Here is a 12,970-nt window from a genome sequence, read left to right on the forward strand (position 1 = left end):
TGTGTTACTGATGGTAGGCTTTGTTACTTTGGTCCCAGCTCTCTGCAGGTCATTCACTAGGTCCCCCCATGTGGTTCTGGGATTTTTGCTCACCGTTCTTGTGATCATTTTGACCCCACGGGGTGAGTTCTTGCGTGGAGCCCCAGATCGAGGGAGATTATCAGTGGTCTTGTATGTCTTCCATTTCCTAATAATTGCTCCCACAGTTGATTTCTTCAAACCAAGCTGCTTACCTATTGCAGATTCCCAGGCTGGTGCAGGTCTACAATTTTGTTTCTGGTGTCCTTTGACAGCTCTTTGGTCTTGGCCATAGTGGAGTTTGGAGTGTGACTGTTTGAGGTTGTGGACAGGTGTCTTTTATACTGATAAGAAGTTCAAACAGGTGCCATTAATACAGGTAATGAGTGGAGGACAGAGGAGCCTCTTAAAGAAGTTGTTACAGGTCTGTGAGAGCCAGAAATCTTGCTTGTTTGTAGGTGACCAAATACTTATTTTCTACCATAATTTGCATATAAATTCATTAAAAATCCTACAATGTGATTTTCTGGATTTTTTCTTCTCATTTTGTCTGTCATAGTTGAAGTGTACCTATGACAAATTACAGGCCTCTCATCTTTTTAAGTGGGAGAACTTGCACAATTGGTGGCTGACAATACTTTTTTGCCCCACTGTATATATATTTTTGTATTTTTTTTAGGTAGATGTCAAAGACAGTGTTGGTCATGGTGCCTGTTAGTGTCATATTTAGTTTGCCATGTGCAAAGAGATGGCGTTCAACAGAGCTGCCAGAGGAGGGGTGTGTTAGAGGGTCGGGACATGGTAGTAATAGATCTGTTTCAATGAAGGAAAGGAAACCTGTGGCGGGTGCGTGTGTGCGCATACATTTGTGTATGCATGCATGTATGTGTGTGTGTGTGTGTGCATGTCTGTGTGCGTTTGTCTGATGAGAGAGGAATTATAATTGAACCAAGAAAGGGGAGGTGTGTGTGTGTTCTGGCCTGTGGATGGATGTAGGGCTGGAGAGCTGCTCCAAGGCTGATGGGGATCCACTTCATCCCGCTTGTGTAACAGATTGTTTTATCACAGATTCCAAGACAAGACCGGCCCAGTGATAAAAATCACTGCTTTCCACTCCAGCTCCTCTCTTTTCTCTCTCTTTCTTCCCTTTCTTCTCCTTCTCTCTCCATCCCTTCGCTCTTCTTTCTCCCTCTATTCTCCAACTCTGTCTCTTCTCTAACTGCTCTATGTCTCTTCTCTAACTGCTCTCTGTCTCTTCTCTAACTGCTCTATGTCTCTTCTCTAACTGCTCGCTGTCTCTTCTCTAACTCCTCGCTGTCTCTTCTCTAACTCCTCGCTGTCTCTTCTCTAACTGCTCGCTGTCTCTTCTCTAACTGCTCGCTGTCTCTTCTCTAACTGCTCGCTGTCTCTTCTCTAACTGCTCGCTGTCTCTTCTCTAACTGCTCGCTGTCTCTTCTCTAACTGCTCGCTGTCTCTTCTCTAACTGCTCGCTGTCTCTTCTCTAACTGCTCGCTGTCTCTTCTCTAACTGCTCGCTGTCTCTTCTCTAACTGCTCTCTCTACTTCCCTATATCCCCCCACACTTTGGCACCTCTGACTTCCTCTTCCCCTCCCCCTGCTGGTGTGTTATAATATATTTCACTTTACTGGATGTATTGGAGGAATTCCTGGTGTTTGGTGAACCGGAGTCCCTCCAATGTGATTTCAGACCCACTGGACAGCACTCATTAATCACCTCCCCGTGATGGCAAACTGTGTGTGTGTGTGTGTGTTCATGTGTGCCTTTGCTTTTCTGTGTGTGTGCGCATGTCAGCCTCTCTCTCTGTCCGTCTCATCAGCAAACTAATCATATGTTGTCAGGAGAATGTGATTGTTGGAATGCCTGCTATGACAGTGTGTGTGTGTGTGATGTTATTTCTCCCTCTGTTAGTTATTTCCTGGTCATGAGATATTACCACTGGCAGCTTCCTCTGGGGTTTGACTAGTCAGAGTATGTAGGAGTAGAACAAGTGTCTCCGGCTGTGTGGCTACTACAGTGTTTCCCCTCCATCTGTCAAATGAACAGTGTCTATGTGTCTACTTTATTTGGTGAAGAGTTTCTATGTAATGCACCTCACAATAAACTTTATTTATTGTGTGTATGGTTGGACAGACGATAAGGACTACACTTCAGTGTGTACTAAAGCGTTAAAGCATTAGAGATAGTCTAGCTACGGCAGCTCTGTTAGGGCTACAGTCAGTACCTCATGCACCTTGCCCTGTAACAGTGATGTACCAGTGGCGTGATACGGAGGGCTTCCCGACTCTCGCCCTGCGCTCCTCGGCCCTGATTCTCCGGCATCTGAGGGTCAGAGTTAGAGGGGAGAGGGCATGTCTCCTCTAACAAAGGATTAACAGTATAACATGCCCCACGGGGCACAGCCATGGCCCCTGACAGGAATGAGATATGGATGAGGAGGGGAGGGAAGAGGGCCGGATGTTCGCTCACACCTCCTGCCCAGACTGACTGCTGAGCCTGACAGCAGAAGAGAAGTCAGTTGTTGTACAGGGTTAGTGTGTGTGTGTGTGTGTGTGTGTGTGTGTGTGTGTGTGTGTGTGTGTGAGCAAGCAGAGTAAGACTGCCCTGGGTGTGTCTCTCAGTACATCCTCTCAGTTGGGTAGCAGACATAAGCACATAATGACAGGAACCGTTCTTCATGGGGGATGAGGCTGACTTTAGCCATAATGGAATGAGAGTGTTGTTGTCACTAATGGTGTCAGCAGGCTCGGCCTGAGGCCATCCCTCCAATATCTCCACATAAACAATCCAGGGGTTTTCAGCACTGTGTTTCTGCCTGCCCTGCTACCTAGACATCTGACTGGCACCTGGAAGCTCAATGGAATCGCACTGAGCCTCTCCATCTGTCGGTCTGTCTTTGTTCCCTGTAGTGTAGAAGCAGGTGGGCAGGCTGTTTGATGGGCCTACAGTATGCAGCCTGGATGGTTCGGAGCTTGTTTGATATTTTAGTTTAACAAGATGAGGGTTGGGGTGGGAGGAGAGCGGTCCGTATGTGAATGTGATCATAGACTCAGAACAGGCTTATCTATATTCACTCGGCTTCTGCTGAAGTGTTCTATCCAAACTGTACCCTGCCAGGTCCGGACTGTAGTAATACATGGCAGTGTCAACAGGGAAGGAATTCACTTCACAGTGCTCAGAAGTCTAGTTGGTGAATCTCTCAAAGTTAAACCAACAAAGAATACAATCTAATGTGAACCACCTGCTCCAGTACTGTACACTCATCACCTCTTCCTCTCTTCCCCTGCTCTTACAGATTCCCCCTGTACCCTCGAGGAGAACGCTTTCAGTTTGAATATGGAGTCTACCTGATCAACAAGAACATCGCCCAGGTAAGACCATGGACCACTCACATATCTGTCAGACACATACGCATACCAACTATTTCCCAGGTAAGATGTGACAAACATGTCAGGTGGTCTGATGGCACTGAAAGGTTATTGTGTGGGAAACAGCCTTAGACATGTTTTGGATGGCTCAATCATGTCCATCTGTACTGGAGCCTTGTTCCTGTGTTCCTATCCCTTTGAATGGCCTGGAAACTCTCAATAAAAATATGGAAAAACTGGGATGCATGCAGACACTCACTCACTCTTCTCTTCTCTGGAAAAGGGGCCAAACTCTTGCCCTGTCTGGGCTGATGAAAGTGAATCTAATGTGTTGACCTGTGTGAGTCCCCCCTCCCTCAATCATTTAGCACCAAATATATACATTTGCATTTCATTCCCTGTCACTGTCTCTTTCTCAAGCCAGTGGTGAGAATGTAGAATGAAGGAATTCGAATCTCTCCAGTGTATTTATTAGGCAGGGCAATTAACTCCAACAGGTGCTGGGTTCAAATGACTTCATTTTGGGAGGTTTGGACTTTGACGCAACCTGCTAGCTAGCTGCTATCCAAACTGCTGCCATCCGCCTTTGTCCAACAACAAAAGAGAAAGAGATGTGGGGGAACACTTTAGACAGCTAATTAAAATAAGCCTAGACTGAAAATCCCCAAGGAGAGTGGTAAAGGGTGCACGTTATGACCTTCATCAGCAGTACTCTTTATTTTGGACAATATGTGTGGATCCCGGGTAAATAGTGTTTTATGTTGATGAGTATGTGAGTATGTGCTTCATGCAACAAAACTGAAATCTAGAAACTGTTTTTTCACGGTATGTTTGATGTATTTTTATGATTTAAATTCTACATGAAAGGTTCATTTATTTCCAGGTTTTTTTTAGAGTTATAGCCTGGTGACCTTTTTCTGTGGTGAGTTGCCCTAAATATTCTGTCTCTTCTGCTTCTCTGCCAAGTTTAGAGTTAAAATACTAGCCTGAAAAAAAAGGGTTGAGGATTGCATCATTTGATTGATATTAATGTACTGCAGTAACTGTCATGTCGAAGGAGGGATATCAGTGCTGTATGTTTGGGAGTATGTACTGTACGATGGCACGTATGTGCGTGCATGTATATGTGGTTGGCGAGCCAGATAATGGTGAGGTCATGCGTTTTTCTCAGTCCAGTATCTCAAAATCGAATTTGTCACATGCTTTGTAAACAACAGGTGTAGACTAACAGTGAAATGCTTCCTTACAGGCCCTTCCCAACAATGCAGAGAGGGGAAAAAATAGGTTATATTTCAATTATAACACTAGAAATAAATGCAATAAGTAATGGTAACTTGGCTTAAAAAACAGTGTACTAGTAACAAGTCCATGTGCAGGGGTACGGGGTAATTGAGGTAGATATGTACATATAGGTAGGAATGAAGTGACTAGGCAACAGGATAGATGAACAGTAGCAGCAGTGTATGTGATTAGTCAATAATTAATGCAAAAAGGGTCAATGCAGCTCGTCCTGGTAGCTACTTTATTTGGTTAACTAGTTAAATATTTATTAGTCTAATGCTTGGGGGTAGAAGCTGTTCAGGATCCTGTTGATTCCAGACTTGCTACATCGTTACCACTTGCCGTGCGAACAGTCTATGACTTGGGTGACTCAAGTCAGACAATTTTTAGGGTGTTCCTCTGACACCACCTGGTATAGAGGTCCTGGATGGCAGGGAGCTCGGCCCCAGTGATGTACTGGGAGATATGCACCCTCTGTAGTGCCTTGCGGTTGGATGCCAAGCAGTTGCCATACCAAGTGGTGATGCAGCCAGTCAATAAGCTCTCAATGGTGCAGCTGTATAACGTTTTGAGTATCTCAGCGCCCATGACAGATTTCAGATTTCAGCCTCCTGAGGGGGAAGATGCGTTGTTGTGCCTTCACGACTTGTTTAGACCATGATTACATAATTCCTTACATGGAACCCAAACTGGCTGCGCGCGTGCGCTATCGTGCATAAATGTATTTTGTCCCCCTACTCGAAACGCGATCACGACACGCAGGTTAAAATATCAAAACAAACTCTGAATCAATGACATTAATTTGGGGACAGGTCGAAAAGCATTAAACATTTAGCTAGTTAGCTTGCACTTGCTAGCTAATTTGTCCTATTTAGCTAACTTGCTGTTGCTAGCTAATTTGTCCTGGGATATAAACATTGAGTTGTTATTTTACCTAAAATGCACAAGGTCCTCTACTCCGACAATTAATCCACACAACCGAATCGTTTCTAGTCATCTTTCCTCCTTCCAGGCTTTTTCATCTTTGAACTTATATGGTGATTGGCATCTACACTTTCATAGTATTACCACGACAACCGGCAAAACTGTTAGTCTTTCAATCACCCATGTGGGTATAACCAATGAGGAGATGGCACGTGGGTACCTGCTTCTATAAACCAATGAGGAGATGGGAGACGCAGGACTTGCAGAGCGATCTGCGTTAGAAATAGGATTGACTTCTATTTTAGCCCTTGGCAACGCTGACATTAGTTGGCTCGCGTGAGCAGTGTGGGTGCAATAATTGAATACCATAGATTCCTAAATGTATTTTGCGACGCAAGCGGTGTAGTCAGGGTATTAGTGATGTGGAAAACGAGAAACTTGAAGCCCTCTCCACTACAGCCCCGTCGATGTGAATGGGGGGCATGCTCAGCCCTCCGTTTCCTGTAGTCCACGATCAGCTCCTTTGTCTTGCTGACGTTGAGGGAGAGGTTGTTGCCAGTTCACTGACTTCCTCCCTTGTCGTTGGTGATCGGGCCAAACAACGTTGTGTCGTCAGCAAACTTAATGATGGTGTTGTAGTCGTGGGTGAACAAGGAGTACAGGAGGGGACTAAGCACGCACCCCTGAGGGGCCCCCTTGTTAATGGTCAGTGTGGTGTATGTGTTGTTGCCTACCCTCACCATCTGCGTCTTATGAACTCCATATGTGACTGGAGCGATGTTTAGGATGAGTTACTGGGCCGTCTCAAAATCAACATAAGTGCACCGCATGGATCAGCTCCCTGCAGCTGACAATGGTTCCAGAGCAGTGAAAGTTGTAAACATATCATAGTAGATCTAACGGAACCCACCCTCTACATGTAATTTTTTCCTTTTTAAAGTGGATATGGGTTTCCCCCAACCCTGACCATTTCAGACCACTTTATCTGGGAGATCTGGTTTGCGTCCCAGTGACGTTAGAGACCACGGTATGGTTCTTAATACTCTGAAGGCTTTATTATGAAATGGCTGCTTTTTACCCCCCCCCCCAACCGTATTAGAAACACTGAGACTAGCTTTTCCACTCATATAATTTACCAATAAAGCCAGCGCTTTACGTTGCTTCGTAGGCCGGTTGTTATTATTGTTTATTTTTTTTAAACGTTTTTCTCTCTAGGGATTTAATGTGCTCCTTACGTTGCGCCCGGCCGGGGTTGAGCTGCCACGGTGTGTAGCATCTGGCTGCTGTCACAAAGCACAACTCTGGTTACACAGCGACACACACACACTGGGCCAGTGGTGGATGTGCGACATTATCAAATCAAATGTATTTATATAGCCCTTCTTACATCAGCTGATATCTCAAAGTGCTGTACAGAAACCCAGCCAAAACCTCCATATAGCACGCAATGCAGGTGTAGAAGCACGGTGGATAGGAAAAACTCCATAGAAAGGCCAAAACCTAGGAAGAAACCTAGAGAGGAACCAGGCTATGAGGGGTGGCCAGTCCTCTTCTGGCTGTGCCGGGTGGAGATTATAACAGAACATGGCCAAGATGTTCAAATGTTCATAAATGACCAGCATGGTCAAATAATAATAATCACAGTAGTGGTCGAGGGTGCAGCAAGTCAACACCTCAGGAGTAAATGTCAGTTGGCTTTTCATAGCCGATCATTAAGAGTATCTCTACCACTCCTGCTGTCTCTAGAGAGTTGAAAACAGCAGGTCTGGGATGGGTAGCATGTCCGGTGAACAGGTCATAGTCAAATCAAATCAAATCAAATTTTATTTGTCACATACACATGGTTAGCAGATGTTAATGCGAGTGTAGCGAAATGCTTGTGCTTCTAGTTCCGACAATGCAGTAATAACAAGTAATCTAACTAACAATTCCAAAACTACTGTCTTGTACACAGTGTAAGGGGATAAAGAATATGTACATAAGGATATATGAATGAGTGATGGTACAGAGCAGCATAGGCAAGATACAGTAGATGGTATCGAGTACAGTATGTACAAATGAGATGAGTATGTAAACAAAGTGGCATAGTTTAAAGTGGCTAGTGATACATGTATTACATAAGGATACAGTCGATGATATAGAGTACAGTATATACGTATGCATATGAGATGAATAATGTAGGGTAAGTAACATTATATAAGGTAGCATTGTTTAAAGTGGCTAGTGATATATTTACATCATTTCCCATCAATTCCCATTATTAAAGTGGCTGGAGTTGAGTCAGTGTCAGTGTGTTGGCAGCAGCCACTCAGTGTTAGTGGTGGCTGTTTAACAGTCTGATGGCCTTGAGATAGAAGCTGTTTTTCAGTCTCTCGGTCCCAGCTTTGATGCACCTGTACTGACCTCGCCTTCTGGATGATAGCGGGGTGAACAGGCAGTGGCTCGGGTGGTTGATGTCCTTGATGATCTTTATGGCCTTCCTGTGACATAGGGTGGTGTAGGTGTCCTGGAGGGCAGGTAGTTTGCCCCCGGTGATGCGTTGTGCAGACCTCACTACCCTCTGGAGAGCCTTACGGTTGAGGGCGGTGCAGTTGCCATACCAGGCGGTGATACAGCCCGCCAGGATGCTCTCGATTGTGCATCTGTAGAAGTTTGTGAGTGCTTTTGGTGACAAGCCGAATTTCTTCAGCCTCCTGAGGTTGAAGAGGCGCTGCTGCGCCTTCTTCACGATGCTGTCTGTGTGAGTGGACCAATTCAGTTTGTCTGTGATGTGTATGCCGAGGAACTTAAAACTTGCTACCCTCTCCACTACTGTTCCATCGATGTGGATAGGGGGGTGTTCCCTCTGCTGTTTCCTGAAGTCCACAATCATCTCCTTAGTTTTGTTGACGTTGAGTGTGAGGTTATTTTCCTGACACCACACTCCGAGGGCCCTCACCTCCTCCCTGTAGGCCGTCTCGTCGTTGTTGGTAATCAAGCCTACCACTGTTGTGTCGTCCGCAAACTTGATGATTGAGTTGGAGGCGTGCGTGGCCACGCAGTCGTGGGTGAACAGGGAGTACAGGAGAGGGCTCAGAACGCACCCTTGTGGGGCCCCAGTGTTGAGGATCAGCGGGGAGGAGATGTTGTTGCCTACCCTCACCACCTGGGGGCGGCCCGTCAGGAAGTCCAGTACCCAGTTGCACAGGGCGGGGTCGAGACCCAGGGTCTCGAGCTTGATGACGAGCTTGGAGGGTACTATGGTGTTGAATGCCGAGCTGTAGTCGATGAACAGCATTCTCACATAGGTATTCCTCTTGTCCAGATGGGTTAGGGCAGTGTGCAGTGTGGTTGAGATTGCATCGTCTGTGGACCTATTTGGGCGGTAAGCAAATTGGAGTGGGTCTAGGGTGTCAGGTAGGGTGGAGGTGATATGGTCCTTGACTAGTCTCTCAAAGCACTTCATGATGACGGAAGTGAGTGCTACGGGGCGGTAGTCGTTTAGCTCAGTTACCTTAGCTTTCTTGGGAACAGGAACAATGGTGGCCCTCTTGAAGCATGTGGGAACAGCAGACTGGTATAGGGATTGATTGAATATGTCCGTAAACACACCGGCCAGCTGGTCTGCGCATGCTCTGAGGGCGCGGCTGGGGATGCCATCTGGGCCTGCAGCCTTGCGAGGGTTAACACGTTTAAATGTCTTAATCACCTCGGCTGCAGTGAAGGAGAGACCGCATGTTTTCGTTGCAGGCCGTGTCAGTGGCACTGTATTGTCCTCAAAGCGGGCAAAAAAGTTATTTAGTCTGCCTGGGAGCAAGACATCCTGGTCCGTGACTGGGCTGGATTTCTTCCTGTAGTCCGTGATTGACTGTAGACCCTGCCACATGCCTCTTGTGTCTGAGCCGTTGAATTGAGATTCTACTTTGTCTCTGTACTGGCGCTTAGCTTGTTTGATAGCCTTGCGGAGGGAATAGCTGCACTGTTTGTATTCGGTCATGTTACCAGACACCTTGCCCTGATTAAAAGCAGTGGTTCGCGCTTTCAGTTTCACACGAATGCTGCCATCAATCCACGGTTTCTGGTTAGGGAATGTTTTAATCGTTGCTATGGGAACAACATCTTCAACGCACGTTCTAATGAACTCGCACACCGAATCAGCGTATTCGTCAATGTTGTTATCTGACGCAATACGAAACATCTCCCAGTCCACGTGATGGAAGCAGTCTTGGAGTGTGGAATCAGATTGGTCGGACCAGCGTTGGACAGACCTCAGCGTGGGAGCCTCTTGTTTTAGTTTCTGTCTGTAGGCAGGGATCAACAGAATGGAGTCGTGGTCAGCTTTTCCGAAAGGGGGGCGGGGCAGGGCCTTATATGCGTCGCGGAAATTAGAGTAACAATGATCCAAGGTCTTTCCACCCCTGGTTGCGCAATCGATATGCTGATAAAATTTAGGGAGTCTTGTTTTCAGATTAGCCTTGTTAAAATCCCCAGCTACAATGAATGCAGCCTCCGGATAAATCGTTTCCAGTTTGCAGAGAGTTAAATAAAGTTCGTTCAGAGCCATCGATGTGTCTGCTTGGGGGGGGATATATACGGCTGTGATTATAATCGAAGAGAATTCTCTTGGTAGATAATGCGGTCTACATTTGATTGTAAGGAATTCTAAATCAGGTGAACAGAAGGATTTGAGTTCCTGTATGTTTCTTTCATCACACCATGTCACGTTGGCCATGAGGCATACGCCCCCGCCCCTCTTCTTACCAGAAAGATGTTTGTTTCTGTCAGCGCGATGCGTGGAGAAACCCGTTGGCTGCACCGCTTCGGATAGAGTCTCTCCAGTGAGCCATGTTTCAGTGAAGCAAAGGACGTTACAGTCTCTGATGTCCCTCTGGAATGCTACCCTTGCTCGGATATCATCAACCTTGTTGTCAAGAGACTGGACATTGGCAAGAAGAATGCTAGGGAGTGGTGCACGGTGTGCCCGTCTCCGGAGTCTGACCAGAAGACCGCCTCGTTTCCCTCTCTTTCGGAGTCGTTTTTTTGGGTCGCTGCATAGGATCCGCTCCGTTGTCCTGTTTGTAAGGCAGAACACAGGATCCGCGTCGCGAAAAACATATTCTTGGTCGTACTGATGGTGAGTTGACGCTGATCTTATATTCAGTAGTTCTTCTCGACTGTATGTAATGAAACCTAAGATGACCTGGGGTACTAATGTAAGAAATAACACGTAAAAAAACAAAAAACTGCATAGTTTCCTAGGAACGCGAAGCGAGGCGGCCATCTCTGTCGGCGCCGGAAGTCAGGCAGAACAGTCGCAGGCAGAACAGTTGAAACTGGAGCAGCAGCACGGCCAGGTGGACTGGGGACAGCAAGGAGTCATCATGCCAGGTAGTCCTGAGGCATGGTCCTAGGGCTCAGGTCCTCCGAGAGAGAGAAAGAAAGAGAGAATTAGAGAGAGCATACTTAAATTCACACAGGACACCGGAAAAGACAGGAGAAGTACTACAGATATAACAAACTGACACATAAACTAATCCAGCATAAATACTGGAGGCTGAGACAGGAGGGGTAAGGAGACACTGTGGCCCCATCCAATAATATCCCCGGACAGGGGCCAAACAGGAAGGATATAACCCCACCCACTTTGCCAAAGCACAGCCCCCACACCACTAGAGGGATATCTTCAACCACCAACTTTCTATCCTAAGACAAGGCCGAGTATAGCCCACAAAGATCTCTGCCACTGCACAACCCAAGGGGGGGCGCCAACCCAGATAGATAGATCACGTCAGTGACTCAACCCACTCAAGTGACGCACCCCTCCCAGGGACGGCATGGAAGAGCACCAGTAAGCCAGTGATTCAGCCCCTGTAATAGGGTTAGAGGCAGAGAATCCCAGTGGAGAGAGTGAAAATGGCCAGGCAGAGACAGCAAGGGCGGTTCGTTGCTCCAGAGCCTTTCCGTTCACCTTCACACTCCTGGGCCAGACTACACTCAATCATATGACCTACTGAAGAGATGAGTCTTCAGTAAAGACTTAAAGGTTAAGACCGAGTCTGCGTCTCTCACACGGGTAGGCAGACCATTCCATAAAAATGGAGCTCTATAGGAGAAAGCCCTGCCTCCAGCTGTTTGCTTAGAAATTCCAGCGACAATTAGGAGGCCTGCGTTTTGTGACCGTAGCGTACGTGTAGGTATGTATGGCAGGACCAAATCGGAAAGATAGGTAGGAGCATGCCCATGTAATGCTTTGTAGGTTAGCAGTAAAACCTTGAAATCAGCCCTTGCCTTAACAGGAAGCCAGTTTAGGGAGGCTAGCACTGGAGTAATATGATAAAAAGAAATTGGTACTAGTCAGGATTCTAGCAGCTGTATTTAGCAGTAACTGAAGTTTATTTAGTGCTTTATCCGGGTAGCCAGAATGTAGAACATTGCAGTAGTCTAACCTAGAAGTAACAAAAGCATGGATTCATTTTTCATTTTTGGACAGAAGTTTTCTGATTTTTGCAATGTTACGTAGATGGAAAAAAGCTGTCCTTGAAACAGACTTGATATGTTCTTCAAAAGAGAGATCAGGGTCCAGAGTAACGCAGAGGTCCTTCACAGTTTTATTTGAGACGACTGTACAACCATCAAGAGTAATTGTCAGATTCAACAGAAGATGTCTTTGTTTCTTGGGACCTAGAACAAGCATCTCTGTTTTGTCCGAGTTTAAAAGTTGAACGTTTGCAGCCATCCACTTCCTTATGTCTGAAACACAGGCTTCTAGCGAGGGCAATTTTGGGGCTTCACCATGTTTCATGGAAATGTACAGCTGTGTGTCATCCGCATAGCAGTGAAAGTTAACATTATGTTTTCGAATGACATCCCCAAGAGGTAAAATATTGAGTGAAAACAATAGTGGTCCTAAAACAGAACCTTGAGGAACACCGACATATACAGTTGATTTGTCAGAGGACAAACCGTTCACAGAGACAAACTGATATCTTTCCGACAGATAAGATCTAAACCAGGCTAGAACTTGTTCGTGTAGACCAATTTAGGTTTCCAATCTCTCCAAAAGAATGTGGTGATCGGTCTAGGAGCACGAGGACAGATGCAGAGCCTCGGTCTGACGCCATTAAAAGATAATTTACCACCTTCACAAGTGCAGTCTCAGTGCTATGATGGGGTCTAAAACCAGACTGAAGCATTTCGTATACATTGTTTGTCTTCAGGAAGGCAGTGAGTTGCTGCGCAACAGCTTTTTGTAAAATTTTTGAGAGGAATGGAAAATTCCATCTAGGTCGATAGTTTTTTATATTTCCTGTATTATACTTCCATCTTTTATTAAGTTGGCTGGCGTAGAAAGTGATATGGCGAAGCTGGCGAGGGATCAGGGC

General features: G+C 46.1%; 1 protein-coding gene across 2 annotated transcripts in view; it reads left to right on the forward strand.

Moving 5' to 3' along the window:
• The window catches only part of LOC110533664 (UV radiation resistance-associated gene protein), a 140,363-nt gene that overhangs the window by 63,879 nt on the left and 63,514 nt on the right, over positions 1 to 12,970 (forward strand). For both annotated transcript variants that reach the window (XM_021618096.2, XM_021618097.2), the window contains one exon: positions 3,332 to 3,407. In XM_021618096.2, the coding sequence (XP_021473771.2) occupies positions 3,332 to 3,407 (76 nt within the window). The remainder of the gene's footprint in view (positions 1 to 3,331; positions 3,408 to 12,970) is intronic.

Source organism: Oncorhynchus mykiss, chromosome 10, assembly GCF_013265735.2.
Source record: "Oncorhynchus mykiss isolate Arlee chromosome 10, USDA_OmykA_1.1, whole genome shotgun sequence".
Taxonomy (NCBI): Eukaryota; Metazoa; Chordata; class Actinopteri; order Salmoniformes; family Salmonidae; genus Oncorhynchus; species Oncorhynchus mykiss.